Source organism: Danio rerio, chromosome 2 (assembly GCF_049306965.1).
Source record: "Danio rerio strain Tuebingen ecotype United States chromosome 2, GRCz12tu, whole genome shotgun sequence".
In the NCBI taxonomy this organism is placed as follows: Eukaryota; Metazoa; Chordata; class Actinopteri; order Cypriniformes; family Danionidae; genus Danio; species Danio rerio.
Window position 1 is genome coordinate 13,718,356 of NC_133177.1, and position 21,513 is coordinate 13,739,868.

The following is a 21,513-nucleotide window of genomic DNA, read 5'->3' on the forward strand; positions in this document are numbered from 1 at the left end:
TTACATGAAGACAGAAATGACATTTCTGGGCGAATTATACCTTATAAATACAGTATGTGACACTTTGAACGCCATTTGAAGGTGTTTATGTTCATGTGAAGACTTGTGTGACTGCCTTTAAGCTTCTCTCCTGACCTTGAAAATATAATTTGCTGAATCGTAGAAAAGCTGAATTAAGATCGTGTGTAGGGTCGAATTGAAATCGTGATCTTTTTTCGATTAATCATGCAGCACTAGTGTGTGTTACATCCAGAGATGTATAGTAACGAAGTAGAACTACTTAACTACTGTACTAAAAGGCAGTATCTGTACTGAAGTATTGTTTTTTCTCCTACTTCCACTTTTACTTAAGTACATATTTTCCATGAGTTTAATACTTTTACTCTTACTCCTATGCGCGATGTGGCAATACTATGGCGAAGGACGGAGGCGCGATGGCGAGTGAAGGCGGCACAGCACATGAGCCGCTATTTCACTATTTGGGAGAAATTCTGTAAAACTTCACCTCTGCCTCTCTCTCTCTCACTTTGGACATTTCACCCGCTGGCCTGTTAGTAAGGTAACTTTTCCTCTCTTCTTGGCTGTTAAAGCTGTGGATCCAGACACGAACGTGCCTGATGTGCAAGTTTTCTCCACTGTGTCTATTACCTGTAATAACCGCGTATTCTTCCATCGGTGAACAGCGCTTTCATTTCTAAAGCCCTTTCTGTTGTTGAGGACAATAACCAATCATAGGCGTGTAAGGCCTCGCCTGTCAGCGCTTAAAAAGCAGGCAGGATAATATTGACATTAGTTTATTTGCTGTAAATGCTCATGCTGTCTTCTGTGCATGAGTTTTGTTTTTTGATACTGTCAGAAAGAGTATTTTATATTTTTTTGAGCAGATCAAATTAAGGGTACAGTTTATATATCTGACTGCTGTATTAAAGAACAAAACTGTATTACAAATAACCTTTTAACTTTCATACCAAAACAAAAGCAATATAATTTTTTTAATTGCATTTCTTACTTCCTAATGTCGCTAGTTAACACAATCAATGCATTTTTTTCCAACACATCCCATAATTTCTAAAATATCAGCCTCCACTAAATGGTTGAGATATTGGTTTATGGTAAAAGTATTAATAAAGAATTAATAAATATACTACAGAAAATATGAAGTGTAAGACCAATTTAATTAAAAACATAATCAAAAATTAAAAAATGTGAATACTAAATCATAGCCATAAGCCATAAAATCAAAATCAAGTGAATTAGTGCAACAGGATTTAGTTAGATTTTTTAGTTTAGTTTCACAAGTGCTTCCAGAAGACAGAACTCCTGTTTATTGTGGCATTAACCAATCAATCAAAATTCAAATCTCCCAAAGTGTGAGTGTGTGTTTGTGTGTGAGTGAGAGTGAATAATGTGTGTAAGAGAGAAACAGTGTGATTGTACCTGTGTGTGCGTCTGTGTATGTGTAAGAGAGAGAGTGTATGAGAGTGAAAAAGAGTGTATTTATATGTGCGTGTGCCCATGTATATGTATAACAACATCGGTTATTACACAGATGTTACGAGGAGATAGTGAATTATGTGGACATTATGTATAAAATTCAATCACACTAAATATTTTCATTTTATTTTCATAAAGTACACATAATTTCCTGTAAGGGTTGGGTTTAGAGATTGGATTTGGGGTTATCGAAAGTATAGTTGGTAGAGTATAAAAACAATTGTAACCTATGTAATGTCCCCACAATTCACAAAAATGTGTGTTTGTGTGAGAGAGAGATAGAGAACTGTGTGTGTGAGAGTGTATGAATGTGTGAGAGTGGGGAGAGAGTGTACATTTAGGTGTGTGCAGGGCAGTGTACGTGTGTGTGTGTGTGTGTGTGTGTGTGTGTGAGAGAGAGAGAGAGAGAGAGAGAGAGAGAGAGAGAATGTATGTGAGTGAACATGCTGAATTATCTCATCAGTGAAGGGATTTTCAGGTAAAAGGGCCTGACGATGCGAGTTCTTGTAACATAGAAACTATTTACAGAGAAAAACAGTATCGTAAGCCATGTTTCTTTTCCTTCTGCTTAATCAAGTGCCCCAAAAAAGATATTTAAAATAAACAAAACAATTAGTGTATCTTGACTGCTTTCTTTAATAACTACAATACACAATACTTGTACTTTTACTTTGAGTTCTTTAGTAAATTTTGAAATAAACTACTAGCAATACTTAAGTACAAAAAATGTTGAATAGTTTAGTACTTCCACTTAAGTATGGTGCTTAAAGAGCACTTCAACTTCTACTCAAGTCAATTTTTGATACTTGTACGTTTACTTAAATATGGGTCTCTAGTACTTTATACATCTCTGGTTACATCTTCAAAGGAGGTTGTCTCCATGCAACACATAAACCATGGTTACACAACATATATTAGTGCAGTCGTTCAGAAGGAAGCAAAATATTTTTTTATTATAAGAAAGCATTTTTTATTAGAACCCCACAGAGAACCACTTCACCCCCCTACGCGAGATGGGTCGCTATGTGGCAATCATCGGTGACTCCATTGTTCACCACATCCGCGCTGCTTCTACTAAAGGTAACAATGTACGCACTCACTGCTTTCCCAGTGCTCGTGTTGATGTTTCTGTTAAGGTACACGCTATGCTGAGCACTGGGGAGAGCTTCAGAGTTGTCATCCTCCACATGGGGACGAACGACACTTTGCTGAGCAAACTGAGATCCTAAAGATGGACTTGTTTCTGGACCACTTCCCACTTACCACTAAGGAAATGAAAGGTTCAGTAGACTTTTTGATCGGCATGAATGGCTATTAACAGTGGCGGCTTTAGGCATGGGCAACATGGGCAATAACCCAAGGCAGCATCTTGTTGGGGGGTGGCACAGGGGAGATGGTGACGGGGAGAAAAAAAAACTAACCATACTAAAATCTTTGAGATGCCATTTACTTTATGCAAGTATATTGATTTAGAATGTTAAACCCAGAATAAAGCTGCTATGGGCCATTCACAAGCAGTGTCTTTTGCATGCCAAGCTTGTTACTCTCTATGTGCAACTGAAACTACGCTGGTGAAATCAAACTGTAGCATACACACAGAAAGCAATTCCCGCGCGCCTCACATGCTGCTCTGCTCCACACTCTCAGAAAAAATGGTACAATGTTGTACTAAAGAAGGTACAAACCCTTGTCACTGGGGCAGTACTTTTTATGAAACAAAATTGTACCTTAAGGCAAAGAAACAAATTTGTACCCTTGCAGTTTGTACCTTTAAGGCCATAATTTGTACCATGGGAAACCAAAATGTACCTTTGGTTTTTAAACCTGCAGATACAAAATTGTACCTTCATCAAAGGTACAAATCTGATCCATGAAGGTACCTCTACAGTGACAAGACAATTCGTACCTTAACAGTGTCAAATGTGCTCCTTCATGAACTATTTAAAGGCATTTTACTATCTCCAAAATTTATCAATTTATTTTCAGTAAATATAAAACATCAAATACATTTTTAAACAATGTTTTTTTTAAAAAAGCTTAATTTTGTGTAAATGCACCTTTTCCATTCACAATAAAGAATAAAAAATACTTTAACATAAATCAAAATATATTTTTTTGCTAAACATTTCACAATACTTTCACAAAACATATTACAGAAACACATTCTCCCATCTACAATATAAACATTTTCTCCAACTTTCACACAATACCTTTGTAATCAAAATTTAATTTAATTGGCTTAATTTTAAAACAGAAATAGAATTATGCAGAAGTATTGTAATGAGATATGCAAAATGTTTGATTAGTTTTACAATAGTAAAATATCTGTATGAACACTTTGCATATGCAGGACGTTTGCCAGCTCACGTGTGTAGTGGAAAGCAAACACCAAAAGGTGCAGATATCAATAATGAATCTGTATTCATCAGAAAATGCTTACCAAATGTTTATTAAATGCCTTAAAAGTTTAGTTCACAATACCTATGCGTGTCTATGTACAGTGAAACCAGAGTAATTGATGCAATTTTTATGCTGAGGTGTTGGCACGCAGCTAAGCAAGTCGACAAAACTAAAGTTTATATGATGATGATCTTATTTTGACTAAGCATGGGTATGTAGCAGAAAGGAGGGATAATGAGTCAGGGAGGTAAGACTTTCACGGCCATGAGTTGGGTCAAAGACAACAGATAATTTTATAAAACATATGTATGTTTTGTATTCTATAGAATTGTCATTAATATTCATGCAAAATATTTCTTAAGTGATCTTAGCATATCACTCCAGTTGTGTCTTTCTTAACATTGTTTTAAAGTTACATTTAGATTGATTTCTGTTAGTTATTTAAAATAATAAATGTACATTAATAATAATATTGGACGGTATATTGGCCAGTACTTGGTTGCTTTTTGCCAATAACTGGAATCTTTTCTGTGAGCGTCCTAGGCTTTTTCGTGCTGACGGGCTGCACCCCAGCATAGCTATAGAGCTGAATTTCTGTAAGACATCTTCAGGATGCTTAGCTCTGTCTGACTAGTGGGTGAAAATCCACATTTTAGCCATATAGACTCTTGCTTGTCGCACTTAAATCACAGTAATGTATATTTGGCTAACCCCATAGCCTCTTATTAAATCAAGAAGTAAACTTACTATGTGCTCTAAGAAAAAAAATCTATTAAGAATCAAACCAGAAAAACTGCAAAAAAAGAAATAAAATACAGTGAAAATATAAATTTTTTTAAAGCTTGGTCTCCTAAACATCAGGTCACTAGGACCTAAAGCAATTTTATGAGTGGAATAATAACAGTCAATAATCATAATACACTGTGTCTCACTGAAACAAAACTACTATATTAGTTGAAATGAAGCAACTCTTTCAGGATTCTTATATAAGCATGAGGCTTGTCAGACTGGTTGTGGTGGTGGAGTTGCATCAATCTTTAGTGATATTTTTAGTGTTAATTAAAGAAACGGACTTATGTTTAACTCTTTTGATGTATTGGTGCTTAATGTACTATGAAAATATTATGAAAAATATTTCATAATATTTCTTGTTATTCACAGCCCCCCAGGAACGTATGTCAATTTTCTAAAAGAGTTTTTTGATTTTATTTCAGACTTAATAGTTAAAACTGATAAAATACTAATTGTAGGAAACTTTAACATCCACATAGTTGACGCTAACGATACATTAGGGCTCAAATTTGCAGATTTACAGTCACTTGGGATAAAGCAAAATGTTGTTGGTCCAACTCATCGCTTAAAATTAGATCTAATTGTGTCTCATGGAGTTGAGGTCATTATTGTAGACATTAAAGTGATGATATAACAGACCACTACCTCTAACTATAAGCTTTGTTTACCTGAATTTAGCAGATTTGCACAGATATATCACCCTGGCAGAACTATCATCCGTTCACTAAAGATGAATTTACAAATAACTTACAAAATCTTTCTTTATTTCTAAATGCAGCCGCAAACGCAAATGACCTTGATGTAGTAACCAGCAGTATAGATCTTTACAAACACACTAAACACTGTTGAAACCATTAAATTAAAAAAGGCTAGATATAATAAAACTACACCATGATATAATAGTCATACTCACACTCTCATAGCAGCAACTGGTGGCCTGGAATGTAAGTGGAAAAAAAACTAAATTAGAGGTCTTTAGAATTGCGTACAAAAATAGTATGTCCAACTATAGGAGAGCTCTAAAATCCGCCAGTGCTGACCACCTCCGCAAACTAATAGAAAATAATCATAACAATCCCATATATTTTTTTTTAAATTGCTAAATTAACAAATAATCGGTCATCTTTGGAACAAAATGTACCACCACATATCAGTAGAGATGGCTTTTTTAGTTATAAAATAGAAGGTTTCAGACAGAAAATAGAATATTGTAAACTTTCTGCACCACCTTATACTTCAGATCATTAAACATTCCACTAAATCAAAATAATCTACAGTGCTTCAAAACCATAGAACAGGAAGAGCTAGACAAACTTATAAATGGTTCTAAACCAGCTACATGTTAGACCCTATTCAAACAAAATTACTGAAAGAATTACCTGTAATAGGAGAACCTCTTCTTGACCTTATCGTCAATTGGTGAAGTGGCTTGCTACTGACAAGACACTGGCTTGCTCAGATCAGGACTTGTGGAGCTGCGATTAGGTGGATTTGCTCTTAAGTGTTTGAAGCAGTGAAATTTAAACCCCACTAAACTAAACTAAACTGAACTTCAACTCTCAAATCTGGATTTTACTAGAATTATGCTAAGCTGCTTTGACACAATATGCATTGTAAAAATGTGCTATATAAATAAAAATGAACAGAATTTTTATTGTCAGTTTCGCCTGCAGTCGTATGGCTGTATACGCACTGTGAGTACCTACCATGAGAGGGCGGAAATTAATGCCACTTTTTATTTATTTATTTATTTATTTGTGACATCATTTAAATTGATTATTAAACAGTATACACTACAACTGCCTGCTTTTCCACAATCGTTCCAAATCGTAGTACTCTTCGGTACGGTTACGGTTGTTTCTCCACTGAGGCTGGAACGGCGCTTTACCATTACAATCTATTCTCTGCCTGGAATTCTTTGCACGGAGACAACCGTGCTGAACTGTGATGACAGATTCTGTTCTGTGTGTTGCCGTCGCGGCTCAGTTGCCAAGCTAACTTACCACAACTAGCTTAGCGGAGGCGCGCTAGTTATGAGACATCCACAAGTGAACTACACTACATTTAATATAAAAAATAAGACAGATCTAAACGATACCATTTTGAAAAGGGTTTTAAAACCATAGAGCAGTCTCTGGCAGAGAATCACTGGAACACCACATTTTAAAACTATAATAATAACTTTTAATAATAAGTTATTATTTCACTGACTTAGATAACCATGTGTAATCAAAATGACTAACTTGTCGTCTAAAATCTTAAAATAATAAAATAGCCTTTTATTTTATTCGTGGCTAGAGCTTGATTAATTTGATTAACATTCTATGAGACCTTTATTTCGCCTGACTGTGAGTTTATTGCACACGCTGTATTTGGTAGCACAAAAACTCGCTCTGAGAACTTTACCAACAGCTACATGAACTGCTGAAACACTTTTTTTACTGCTGCGCAACGAATAAAGATACGCTTAACATCATTGATGTCCACAATCCTACCCTTTATACATGAATTTGCAGACTCTTTAAACAACAAGGAAATAACTGCACTACAGTCAAACCAGACGGCTTGTAGGTCCAAGGTAGGCCTACTGTTGTATAAGTTAAATCATAGCATTTATTTGCACCAAATAAACACGTCAAATTAATAAATACATAAAATAAATATGGATTCTTATCCATGGTATTGTTTTTACTAAAAAAAAAATAATAAAATGTTTTATAAAAATAAAATGAGCATCATTTTTTTTTACCATTCAGTTAAATAGAAGTTGGACATTTATGGGGCTATGTAACATGTTTTTGTGTTTTTTGTTTGTTTGTTCTTGGTGATCTTTAATATATACTGGGTAGCTGCACAAAATATTTTCTAAAATGTCAAGCAGGAATTTGTCTACAGCTTTAATTATGAAGACAATAAAATATTAAAAACAACAAGAATAAAATGATAAAAATACTAAGATAAAAAGAGCAGAACTTTGCGAAATTCTAAAAAATATTCGTTTTTAATTCACTTGATGCATTCGTTATTTAATGTTTGAATACTTAGCCATCGGAAGGGGGCGGGGCTGTGGTGGATTTGTGTGTACCTTGGAATAAAATCCTGCAGGAGTTCCAGATTATTATAGCAAATATTTATTTTGATTTGTTGTAACAAAAATGTAGACACTGCTAAAAAGAGCCTTATATTTGTTTTTCACTTCCTGTAAAGTAATAATATATTTAACCATTTTTCTCTTTATGTTTTAATTTAGAATGAAAAATATAGTGTTCCTAATGCATTTGCTTGTATTGAAATAAACGTTATTATAAAGATTTTGAGCTTTACTGACTTTTTTCAACACTCTTCTATTAACAACTTAATACATTATAAAGAGTCTCAGTTCATAAGTCTAATCTCACTGCTATAGGTGTGTGTTCATGGTCTGTATTAGATGTCTTCTATTGTGTCTGTGTTATTTACCATTACTTTCCACCATTTAAGAATTTGATGCCTCACATACTTCAAACCCCGTTGTCGAAGTCCATTGTGCAACTTTTTGTATGAACACACAATCACCAGCACCCTTATCATGGTTTTGTTTTATTTTGAGCTGGTTGTGTATGCCAGTCATGCCTCGTGGTGTAAGCAATATCTGTGCAGTGGGCAGTGGTGTAAAGTAACTAATTACAAATGCTCAAATTACTGTAATTACTTTTTCTCAGGAATTGTAATTTACTGAGTAGTTTTAAAAATGTGTACTTTTACTCTCACTTGAGTACATTTTTAGTGCAGTTTCTATACTTTTACTCTCACTACTTTATTTTTTCTTGTCTATGGGAATTAGAAAAATCAGTCCTGTAATTTCTGTCCAATCAAATCATACATAGAAGGTAAATTGCATCATAATGAACTACTTCAAGACGTTCACTTTACATTGCAGCAAACTGTTTGAAAGTGTCCAAGAAGATGTTCAAAATCTTTACACGGATTGACCCAGAGACTGTTTAGATCAGGGATGCCCAAACACAGGCTGTTTCTTAATTCCAAGAACGCAGAGAACGGACTTGTGTTCTTGTGGAGACTGGTCTTGCCAGGTGTCCTCGGAAGAACGAACTCGGGAGACCACGAGGGCAAAGAATGCGTCCTTTGAGAAATGAGATGCTGCGTTCTTCCTGATGGTCACAGGACCTTCACGCATTTAAATGGTAAATTATTTAAACATTACAGCATTCATACAAAGATTTGTTTTTACCCCTTTTAAAAATAAATACTGTGCATAAAAACCTTATCAATATACTCTGCACAATATAAATAAAACTGATTTTAATACAAATTTCAGCAAACAAACACCCTTAATGTGTTTATTCCTTTATTAAGATGTCCATTGTAATGTTTACCTTTACTGTTTCATTTAGGGAAACTCCTGAGGTAAATAAGTTAAATCTCTGAACTTTAATAATAAATCTAGATAAAATGCTGCTCTTCCCACCTCCAGTCGCAATGACTTATGGGACTTCCAGAGCGAGTTTGGTGCTAAAGTCTACATGGGTGCGTCCTCGATATCAAGATCACATCCGAGAAGTTTCACGCATCCTCTGTTCCTGCCGTCTTGAGTATTGGAACTGAACTTTGGCAGCTGATGATGATGTTACACGAGAACACGAGGACGCAAGACCACTGAAGAACGCATATTGTGAAACGGCCACAATCGTGGAGGGCCGATGTTCTGCAGATTTTAGCTCCAACTTGCCTCAACACACCTGCACGCATTTTTCTAGAAAGCCTAGTATAAGATTGATTAGCTAGCACAGTTGTGTCTTATTGGGATTGGAACTAAACTTTGCAGGACACCAACCCTCCAGGACCGAGTATGGGCACCCCTGGTTTAGATGCATGTCACTGATGAGAAGATGATGGATATTTACTGTATGTTGACTGAAATGGCCTTAAACACCCAGCAGGCACAAGACATCAACATACCGTCAGATTGAAATTGTACCCTAACGTCGTGGAGACGCTGCATTTTGTTTGGAAATGAAAATCGGGTTTTCATCAGAACTCAACGTCAGCCTGATGTCAATGTCCAACGTCCAACCTAAATCCAACCAAATATCAACATCTAATGATGTTACAACTTGACGTTGTGTCGACCTTACCACCATGACATCTATCAGACGTTGAATTTTGGTTGTTATAACTGATGAATAAATGTCAGTATTTGACATCAATAGGATGTTGGTTTAAGATGTTGGCTTGACATTGGATTTTGGTCACTTTCTAACAACCTAAAATCAACCAAATATCAACATAATTTGATGTCATTATTGGATATAGTGTTGTCTTTAAATGCTGGCTAGACATTGAATTTTGGTCACCTGCATCACAACCTAAATCTAACCTAATATTAGCATCTTATGACATTGTTTGCCTGCTGGGCAATAACTAAATGCACTACAGAATGTTAGGCTTACACACACACATCCACATATTACATGTAAATGCATCAACTTTTAACAGCATAATACTTACTACTCACTTATGAGTACTTTTAAAAGGGCTACTTTTTACTCCTACTTTGAGTCATATTTACAACAGGTACTTTTACTCTACTCATACAACATTTTCGGGCACTTTTACTTGAGTATGCTTTTTCAGTACTCTTTCCACCACTGGCAGTGGGTAACTGTTTCTGAGCTCTACATCTATAAACATTTGTGGCAGAGATTAGAGGATATTCAAAGGTGTGTTTTTATTATCTATGAGGAAGCAAAACTGAAAGATCTGAAAATGGAGGCCTGGCAGCTCAAAAAAAAAAATTGTGGACATAAGGAGAAACTTTTGAAAGAAAAGTGTAAAGTCTCTTAGCATCGTGTTCATCATGATGATAACAAGGGCTGTGCAATTAATTGAAATTCAATTTGGTTTGGTTTAATTTTGGAAAACGATTTAGAAAATAAAATAATCAATACAATAAAGATTAAATGATTATTGTGTCATATCATTATTCATGTTTTTTAAAAGCTTAAAAGAGAGCTTGTGATTGGGTTGGTGGGTGTTGCATACCAATGTCAATAATCAAGCAAATCTACACCCTTGCTTTACAGTTGTTCTTATAATTAGTTTTTGCAAACCCAAACATGCAGATTTCTAAGGCTTGGTCACCAATAATGTTTAGCAGTCTGGTGCTTTGTGTTTTCTTATCTTTTATTGTGACAGCAGAAGAAATCATGCACAGGACCTTCAGGAAGATCCAGCTCCTTCCTATTACTTCCTACTAATCATCAATATTAAAATATGAATGGATGCCATTAATGTCAACATGCTGAGGTTCTCCTTTCAGTGGAACCTTAACGTTTAGAGCCCTCATTGTGTGAGGCACACATATTACAGTATTTAAAGTCATTTTGTTTAGAAGCAGTAAGTGAAAATGAGAATTTGTAAAATGAGACTTGTAAACACGGCTAAAATGTCAATATTCCATCTAACTATAGTTTAGTGCACAAAACCAAAAGTTTGAGATTTATTTTTATTTAGCTCAGTACCCTTTTAGAATATTTTCTAGTCAATGTTGCAAAAAGATGCTACCACCACCATGCTTCAGTGCTTACTTATCTCAGAGTAGGTAAAAAATGAGTTTGACAAAAGAAACATTAAGACATATTAATGCCTAGTATTTGTTAATGAATTGCCATAAACACATATTTTATCAAGACTTAACATGATCAGCAAACAGAACAACTTTGCAAATAATGTCAAATGTTTTTTTAGAGCCAAGCTAAATCACTTTGCTTCAGATTGCTTAGATGTTTTCATAAATACACAGAGACAATAATAATTTTATATTAACCTCTTTCTTATCAAGATAGTCTTGAAGCTCTTCCACTCTGTCGAGATACTGCTTACACTTTTCTCTGATCTTCTGATTACCCTCCTTACCCTGCGGTTCACCTGAATGTATTAAAACAGATGAGTTAAATGAGAAATTAATTAAAACAAAAGACAATTACAAGAGGTCATGGGAAATAGTTATAAATAATTCTACATTTATGCCATTATGTGCACTCACGTTTTATTATATGCAGAAAATATTTCACCGCATGATGATATGACTTAATAGCCTCTTCAAAATGTCCAGCCTGGTCCTCCTCTGAAGCTTTCTGAGCTATAGCTATGGCTTTCTGTAAAATAGAGCAAATAAAATGTGTAATTGTGCAATTTTAGTTTAAATTGTGCAACTGTAAAATGTGCAATTGTGCTTACCAAATATTAACTCTCCTGTCTCATAAATGTAAGACATAAAACATAATCATGAAATGTGAGATGTGTACATCTTAAAGTTTACTCACCCTTCTACTCACACATCATTTACACACTTTTTTTTGCTTGAAACCTGTAACCATTGAAACCTGTAATCCATATGATTTGTTTTTTATAATATGGAAGTCAACGGCTGCATTTTAAATTTATTAGATGGTGAATAAAGAAACTCAAAGGTTTGAAACCACCTGAGGCTGAGAGAAATTGAGCAAATATCTCTTTAAGGTACTTTGTGCAGCCCCAAAATACAATTAATTAATTTACATCTTTATTATATTTATATATATATATATATATATATATATATATATATATATATATATATATATATATATATGGATTTTATATATTTTTTAAATTATTTTAAGAAACATTGTAAATTACATTATTCTAGTCTTTGCAAATTAAATGTTAGAAACCATCTGTTTTGTTTAATTAGTCATGAAGATGGTAAGGACAGAGAGCAAGAAAAAGTATATAGAGCTAGTGAAAAGAACAGGTAGGACTGCCCCCACATATACACACAGAGAAAAACTTACATTGCAGATGGGACAATAACCATTTTCAAGGTATACCATGGTTTAGAAAAGTCAAGGTTTTAAAACCACCAACATTTTCTGCTCTACCATTTTGAGGTATGTGTAATTTTTTTTTATTTCGTTTTTTTAAGACACCAGTATCTCCAGCAGAAAATATATCCAAAGAGGCTGTTTTAAATTGTAAAGAAATCTGTGCTTTTCAAACAAACGAAGACAGCAAAAGTCAAGGATTCATTTTCATTATTTGCAAATTATTTGTTGGAGCCAAAGCATGTGACAAATGCTTGGGCTTGCACACAACAGGCAGTGTCTTTTGAAAACAGCATCATAAAAAAAAACAAGTAACCATCATATAGAATCTTATCTTTCTTGGAAGGAATTAGCAACGGACTCTGCTGTCCCAGGAGATCTGGCCCACTCCAACATCTGCCACCCACCCTACCATCGCTTTACAAAAAAATGGCGTCTGAGGACGACCCGGAAGTGTTCCTCAATCTTTTTGAGAAGATGGTGGAGGTATGTGGCTGGCCACGTGCCAAGTGGCCCGTACAAGTCATCCCGCTGCTCTCAGACGAAGCCCAATTTGCCACACAGCAGCTACCTCCCCTGAATCTCGTGGAGCACTCTCACCTGAAGCGAGCCATTCTCCAGCGGGCCGGCTGCAACCCAGAGGAGCAGCATCAGCGCTTCCGGTCTCTTGAATTGGTAGAAAACAGTCGGCCCTTTGTGTTCGCCTAGCAGCTCCATCACGCCTGATGCAGATTGCTGGTGCAGGATGGCAGGGACGTTTCCCAGGTAGAGTAGCAAACCATGCCTCTCTCCAGTTCAATCGGTTGGTCTCGCTAGCCGTGGGGGTGTAGTGGAAAGGTCTGGGCTAACGGGTGAGGCAGACGGTGGGGGTATGTGGATTTTCTGTTAACCGTTCGTAAGGTATGAGTAAGATTTTTTATTTACTTTTTTTTGTTTTTTAGATGCCATTTTTAAATTGTAAAAATATCTGTGATTTTAAAACAAATGAAGGCAGCAGAGTTCGGTAATTAATTTGAATTTTTTAGCCTAACATGTTTACTGTTTCAAAATATTTTAAATGTCTCTCAAAATAAAATAAATTGTGTACAAAAGGGAAAAAAAGGATTTGTTTTTTACCCAGACATTTAACAAAATATATATTTCAGAGAAGTCTCAAAACTGTGATTCCATGAAACCGTGATATTTATATCCAAGGTTAACATCTCTGCAAAGAGTGTTGCAGAAGCTCTGTTTCATATAATCTCCCCAGTGGGAATGCCTTAAGGAGATTCTCCCTGACCAAGGCACCACGTTTATGTCATGCACATTGCGCGAACTTTACAGATTGTTGGGTGTTAAATCGCTAGAGTCTATCACCCACAAACAAATGGGCTGATGGAACGATTTAATTCCCCAGGCCTTCATAGGGTTTTCCCCCTTCGACCTTCTTTAGGGCAGACAGCCCAGAGGGGTTTTGGATGGCCAAAGGATGACCAATGCCGGCAGAGATCTTGATTACGATGTAGTGTGTACGGACAGGGCTGATTCATGTCAGATATATTACATTAATCTGCTCATGCAGTGGAGGCAGCCAGAGGAGGTGATGCTGGCTAGGCTTGTTACCAACGAGGATGACTTGGGTCCAGATAGCACTGGCTGACAGCAGCCAGGCCCTCTAGTCACCGGCGGTGACCATCTCTCAACGAGCTAGCTCATCAATATTTGCCACCTTTAACGTAAGTATTCTAACGTGTTCTCACCCTTGCCTAGTCGTACTAACTTGATTCAGCACCATACCGAGACCAAACCAGGCGTGGTTGTTAGGACCCAGCCATATCACCTACCTTAACAAAAGAAAAATTGATTTAGGAAGAATTGAGTAACATGCTGAAAATTGGTGTAGTAGAACAATGCCACAGTGAATGGGCCAGCCTGATCGTGTTGATACCCAAAACCGATGACTTGGTCAGGTTTTGTGTGGATTATCAAAAATTTAATGCTGTGTCGAAATTCGACTCATATGCAATGTTGCATATTGACATTGAAATTGACAAAGGGATATTGGCAGATCCCCTTAACTCCAATATCCCGCAAAAAACAGCCTTCACGTTGTCGTTTGGATTGCACCAATTTGTAACACTTCTGTTCAGGGCACTGGCTACATTTCAGCAGGTGAAGGACGAAATACTCGTCCCCCCACTCAGCATATATTGCTGTTCATTTAGATAACATTTTCATTTTCATTAATAATTGACAGCTGCATATGCAACATACGAGGGCAGTAGTGTCAGCACTGAGACGGGCCGGGCTCAGGGCCAACGCAAATAAGTATGCAATTGGACGAGTAGAGGTAAAGTATCTGGACTTACGTTAGGTCACGGGCAGGTGCAGCCCCCAATTGATAAGAATGCAGCTATTGCAACATGTCCAAGACCTAAGACCAAAAAGGTAAGACACTTTTTGGGACTGGCAGGATATTACAGGCGTTTTGTTCCTAATTCTCTTCAGCTCATTGACTGATCTCACTAAAAACGAATACCATCCAATGGTCAGAGCAGTGCCAACAGGCCTTCAACCAAGTAAAATCTATACTTTGCTGGGGCCGCTATTGCATGCGCCTGATTTTGCTCTTCCCTTTTGCGGGGTTTGAGGCGGTTTTCTCCAAGGAGGTGGCGGGAGTGGAACGGCCGGTGCTGAGCCGGACGGCTCCCTGGCCTTAGGTGGGTAGTGGGTGTATGTGGAGAGGTAAGCATGATTAAACACTTAATGAAGGGGGAGAGCATGCTTAAAGCCTGGCGGCTAGTCAGCGGGCCAATCAGAAATAATAAAAAACACCTGTTTATTCTAGTTATTGGGCCAGAGAGACACCCCTCTTGAGCAGAAGAGAAGGAGCACACACAGAGCTGCAGTGTTGTCATGGCTGCATTTATCCAATAAAAATAACTATTCTTTACCTTATATCACTGACCCTGTCTTCTTCTGCCCCTCCTACAAACAAACATTGCTACACATGCATTAAAGCAGCAAAATATTTTGCTGTTGAATTTGATTGCACTCCTGACATTTCAAAACAGGAACAAACTTCTGTTATTATATGATGTGTCCACATAGTTGAAGATAAAAAAGCAAGTATACATGAATCATTTGTTAGCTTCACTGCTGTGAATGACACAACTGGTAAGGGCTTATCAGAGAATCTGATTGAAGTAAATGGGCAGAATTTAGGTTTGGAATTAATTAACTGTTGTGTGCAGAGTTATGACAATGGCTCCAATATGAGTGGGATTCAAAAAAGGTGTCCAAGCCTTAATTCTAGAGAATAACCAAGAGGCATTATTAATTCCTTGTTGCAGGCACAGCCTTAATCTGCTTTTATGTGATGCAGCATCCTCTAACAGAGACTGTTTAAATTTTTTAAGGGGCTCTCCAGAGATTGTACGCAATCTTCTCTACATCAGTCCAGAGATTAGACATTCTGAAAGAATTTGTGAAAATTACACTGAAGCCACTGAGTGACCCCAGGTAGGAAGCCAAACTGGATTCTGTTAAAGCTGTGCGCTTACAGCTTGGGGAGCCGTTGATGCTTTGGAAAAACTTGAAATAAGGGGCTAAAGATGGTAAAATAGCATCAGAGGCTAAATTACTCTCTAAAGAAATTGCGAGCATGGAAATTCTTGTGTGCTTGGTAATTTGATAAGACATTTTGGCAGAGAACACACATGTAAGCAAGGCACTACACACTGCAGATGTGTCTTTGGACACAGCTGTTACACTTATTAGTTGTCCGAAATACTTTTTGGTACAGTATAGAGAAAAGGGATATCAAAAATCCATGTCTGTAGCAGGCAGAATGACAACTGAAGTGAGCTCAGAAGGAAAAAAAATATTCCATGATGAAACCAGACATCACAGATGATGAAGACCCTGTAAAGCAATTTAGGTGTAATTTTTTTAATGTAATTGTTGACATAGCAACCTAAAAACTTTTAATATTCAATAATATTGGTCATGTCAAATTAAGTTTTTTTAATCAAGATGAAGACTATGACAAAAGAAGAACTAAAAGAATCTGCAACAAGATATGCACTAACAACAAGCGACATTTCAAGAGACATCATTCAGGAAATCACTCTGCAAGCCGAATCCTTAAAGGGCACAAAAGAGCTTTTAACAAGCTGACTTTTATGCAGCAGGAAAATCTTGAAAAGGTCTTTCATAATTTGTCAGTGGCATTAATAGTGTTCCTAACAATACCACTAACCGTTGCCACTGCTGAAATATCTTTCAGCAAAATAAAACCTATAAAAGCATACCTTCCTTCAAATATGCACAATGGCCGCTTGACCCATATTGCAATCATCTCCGTTGAAAAACAATCTAGCAAGGTCAACTTCATTTGATTAAAATACTTGACAAATGGGCAAGTAAAAAGCAAGGCATGTCAAAGTGTTGTGATCACTTAATGAGTAAATTGAAAAGAAATTAATTGAACTTTTACCACTATTTGTTCAAAATTGTGACATGCAATTGTTAGAAAATATTGTTTGCCTGTTATACAATATAGTTAGATTGGCTCTCAACAGTTTGTATTGTGTGTATGGATGTGTGGTCTTGGTAAGCCCTGCATTGGCTCCACGAAGTGAAGACATTAAAATCCTTTAATGCACACCAAGCTGTTGATTATCTCACATATTCCATGGTCATTTGCAATTTTTTTGCTAACTAGTTTTACTCATTGCAGCGTAATATTTGTCTGAATTGTCATCAGTTTTGACTTTTTAGATTTTCTAGCCCCTCCACTGTATTAGCAGTGACAGGCAGACAGACAGACAGAGATTACGTGTTTGCTGCTAACGTAATTAATATGCAATTTTATCAATCTGATCAGGTAGATAAATTAGACATTCCCAGTCACACCTGGAGTGCTTCCAGTCACATTCCCAGTTACACGTTTCTTTTGTCTACTTTCTACCACTGCTCTGATGAGGGAGGATCTGCATGTATATTGGCTTTATGTTAATGTTACGTTTAATGCTGCATAAGCTCTAGAATATAGCAGAATTTCCGCAATTTACATTGTATAATAAACATACTAATCCTATTAAAAGTACCATATCAATTAAATATGCATTGCTTCATAAATTGGCTATTGTAATTAAAAATATATATATTTTTTGATTTCCTATCAACTTTAAGCCTTCACATTTTATTCTGTTTAGTTTTAACATGTTGTTTTTATAAAATCCCTTTAATAAATATTTTTGAAAATCTAAATTTGTGTAATAATGCCTCTTTTGAATCAAATTATTAGGCTAGGCAAATTGATCTAACTATATTCTCACTAGAAAATCTCTTAAAACTTTATTTTGTGGCATAATTGAAGAGTATTTTTTATTGTTATATTTTGTGGATATACAAAAATCAAAATTATACTTTTAAACTAACTTTGATCAACCATGTAATTGACTTAAATAAAAACTAAGCTAAACAATGGAACGGCATGCATGTATGTTGGGGTAAAGTTGATTTTATATTCGCATATTCTGACTTCTTAATAAAATATTTGTTTGCAAATTCTAAATAGGGAAATCATATAAGCAGCCAATGCTTGTTAAAGTACAACATTGTTCAAAGTCAAATAAATAGTGCTAATGTTGTTTTCAAGTCATACTTGCATGCGATTTCAGACCGAATATTTAAAGTACCATGGTAAACAACATACACTGAAAAAAATGCAGGTTTCCACACAATTCATTCATGTTGTCCAAACACAAATTAATTAAGGCCACTTAACACTTTCAACAAATTTATGTGGATTGGACATAAAAAAATTAAGTTGTCCCAATTAACTCTCAAGAATTGTGTTGTTTCAGCTCATTTTAAATAAGTAGATTGAACAAGTAAAAAAATTGTGTGTAGGGAGCATGTAACAAGCTGTCATTGTACGAATGTGCGAATATAAAACCAACTTTACCTCAATTAGATGTATGTGTATGTTCGTTTGTTTGTTGGATTATGCGTGTGCACAAGCACCCAGCACACACTGTCATTAAGTTAATTATATGGCTTTCATGCAAACTAGTTTAAAGTAGGGCTGCACGATTCTGGCTAAAATGTGAATCACTTTTTTTTTCTCTTTTTTTTTTTTTTGCTTAACAACAACATCACGATTTTCTCACGATTCTTTAGATGTAAAAGGGTTAATATGAGTAGGCTATTATTATCGTTAATTCTTAAATGTATCGTCACCTTAAAATTATAAGGTTCTATCTGTGGTCTAATATTTTGAGATATTGAGCTTTAAATTTTTTGCAATTCATATAGCAAACAGTATCTGAGTAATTTTTTTTTTTAAGTCTTAAAATGTAAATAACTTATAAAAAACATCCCACAGTGTAAATACTGTAGGTTGTAATTTAATAAGAATATGTTAATAACGAAATTTGGACAAAAATGTTAGATAGAACCTTATAATTCCAAGGTGACAATATGGTAAAACAACAATAATATTAGGCCTATGTGTAGGTCTACTGTTGCCTAAAATGATAAATTTTGTATAGTCATTATGATGGACTTAAAGAGACTTTCAATATGTCCTGTTTGTTAATTCACAGTAAAATGATGACATCTGAATACAACTATTCATAAATATAAAGTTGAATTATTATGTTTAGGACATGTGCTTGTCACTTGCCATTGACAACATTATTAGATCATTTGTTTTCACTGGTAAAATTAGACATTTGTCATTATGAGATTTCTTCTTGCATTATATTCAACATTATATAAGCTATAGTAGTTATACTGGCCCTGTAAACATTTATTTTCATGCACAACACTATGTGTTAACTATGAAAGAAAAAACATCAAATGCTTGTCATAAACATATATATATATATATATATATATATATATATATATATATATATATATATATATGTATATATATATATATATATATATATATATTAGTGCTGTCAATCGATTAAAAAAATTAACTAATTAATCGCACCTTTAAAAAAAATATAATCGCGATTAATCACATTTAAAATACTGAAACTTGTCATTTTGGCTATTTAAATGTGAAATTAATGTAAACGCAAGACAAAAAATATTTAAATTCAAAATATAATTGTTTAATAGAATTTTTGTTTAACTTGTAACAGATTTCTTCATGTACACAACATACCCACAATAAACCATCAAGATCCTGGCTTGACAGCCATATTTATTACAGAAATTAAAACACAGGCATGTTAATGACATTTAAATTTCAAAAGAATCAATGCCAAGAAAGAAAACATTGATTTGCATGTTGGATTCTAAGTGGACTACAAAAAAAAAAAAGCCAAAATACAGGAATTGCAGATATGGAAAATGAAAAATTATAATAATAAACTATAGAATACAAACTGTTGCACTCATTGTAAAGTTTTATTGCTGTGAGTTGAGAACATTAGTTATAGAGTAGAAACAATTTTGCTTAATCCTCCTTTACATTTATCCAGTTGCTAAGACTAGGAGTATCCCGCAAGTGCACAGAGACTCCCAAATGCCCGCAAATGAATGATAATTTCTTGCAAACCGGTCGTTAAATACATTGCACACCCCTCTCGCCCCTACTCAGATATGTCACTGACTCCACCCCTGACACCCCTCAACGGGCCTGACACAGACACACACAGACACAACGCGCTGCAGACGTTTTGGCCCCAACGGCCTTCCATACTGGAGCAACTCCCCTCAGATTCAACACGCATGATCACATTCATCAAATTTGCTTAAACTAAGCGTCCTAAAGTATTACTGTATTTCACAAGGATTCTGACACAACAACGCGAAGCATACACTTTTGTTGCGTTTAATGAAGAAACACGCTAAACTTGGAAGGCTCATGCTGAAAGGCAGAGTAATGCCTTGTCTTTGACAGCTCGCGACTTCACCAGAGACGTTCTAAGTACATTTACATAAGACACCAATACTCCGATTTTAATATGATTAAGATAATACTCTTATTAAAATTCAACCGATTCACGAAATGCGGAGGATTTTCTTTCGGTTCACCATGCGGTATCAACTTACAACAGAAGTCGAAAGTTAAAAATGAAACACCCGAAATTGCATGAAACTTTGGAGAGCCTGGTGATGCGACTAATTGTTTTATACTGAAACTTGCCTTTAAAAAGTGCTTCCTTGGTCTTATCCACATTTATTGCATGTTGAACACACGTCCACCACAACAGGAAGTTAAAAAAAAACTGCAACTGCGTTAATTTTTTTTAACGCGTTATATATATAAATATATATAGCATAAAGTTTAATAATTTGAGAGCAGAGAGTCCACAAGATTTTGCAGACCAATTGTTGTTATGGAAGCATATTCCTAATGATTGTATATGTCATTTTGCCGGAGGCTTGGCCACACACAGCAATTTGCGTCTACCTACAACTATCCCATTTCATCCACATGAAGGTAGACTTGCTGAGCCAACACGAGAAAACATCAGTTCAGCAAAGCAGGGGAACTGAAGGTGTCACTGAAGGTGTTGTTTGGAAAAAAGAGAAGAAAATTCAGATTATACAGGCCATTGTTTTGTTTTAACAAAGAAAGTTAAACAATAAACACATATGTTTGTACGTATATTTTAGCATTATACTTTGGTCTTTGTTAGGCCCCTATTTCTTAACTTTTATATAAAATGTAAAATAACTTATGTAGGCTACTTGGGTACAGAGGCATAATTTGTTAAAATAATTGTTATAAAATAAATAAATAAATAAATAACATTACAGAAATGATGCAAGGTAAAGCATGCTCTAAAGCATGCTCTAAATCATTGTTCATAATCTGATTCGTAGCCCACATGCAATAAACCTATATTGTGCCGACAAGAATAACGTCTAAAAGGTAAAGTCTCAAGCAAGAGGAGTTATTGATATCAATAATTCAAATGGAAAGAACCCCGTGGAGGCCTGGGGTACT

The 21,513-nt window shown here is 35.5% G+C and overlaps 1 protein-coding gene across 8 annotated transcripts in view; it reads right to left on the reverse strand.

The window, feature by feature from the left end:
• vps4b (vacuolar protein sorting 4 homolog B) overlaps positions 1-21,513 on the reverse strand; it is an 81,700-nt gene that overhangs the window by 30,864 nt on the left and 29,323 nt on the right. For 4 of the 8 annotated variants that reach the window (XM_073913982.1, XM_073913980.1, XM_073913990.1 and 1 more), the window contains exons 2-4: positions 11,732-11,843; positions 11,513-11,613; positions 5,600-5,623 (exon numbers count right to left, since the gene is read on the reverse strand). In XM_073913982.1, the coding sequence (XP_073770083.1) occupies positions 5,600-5,623; positions 11,513-11,613; positions 11,732-11,843 (237 nt within the window). The remainder of the gene's footprint in view (positions 1-5,599; positions 5,624-11,512; positions 11,614-11,731; positions 11,844-21,513) is intronic. The other 4 variants (XM_073913985.1, XM_073913983.1, XM_073914011.1 and 1 more) reach the window with 1 other exon arrangement.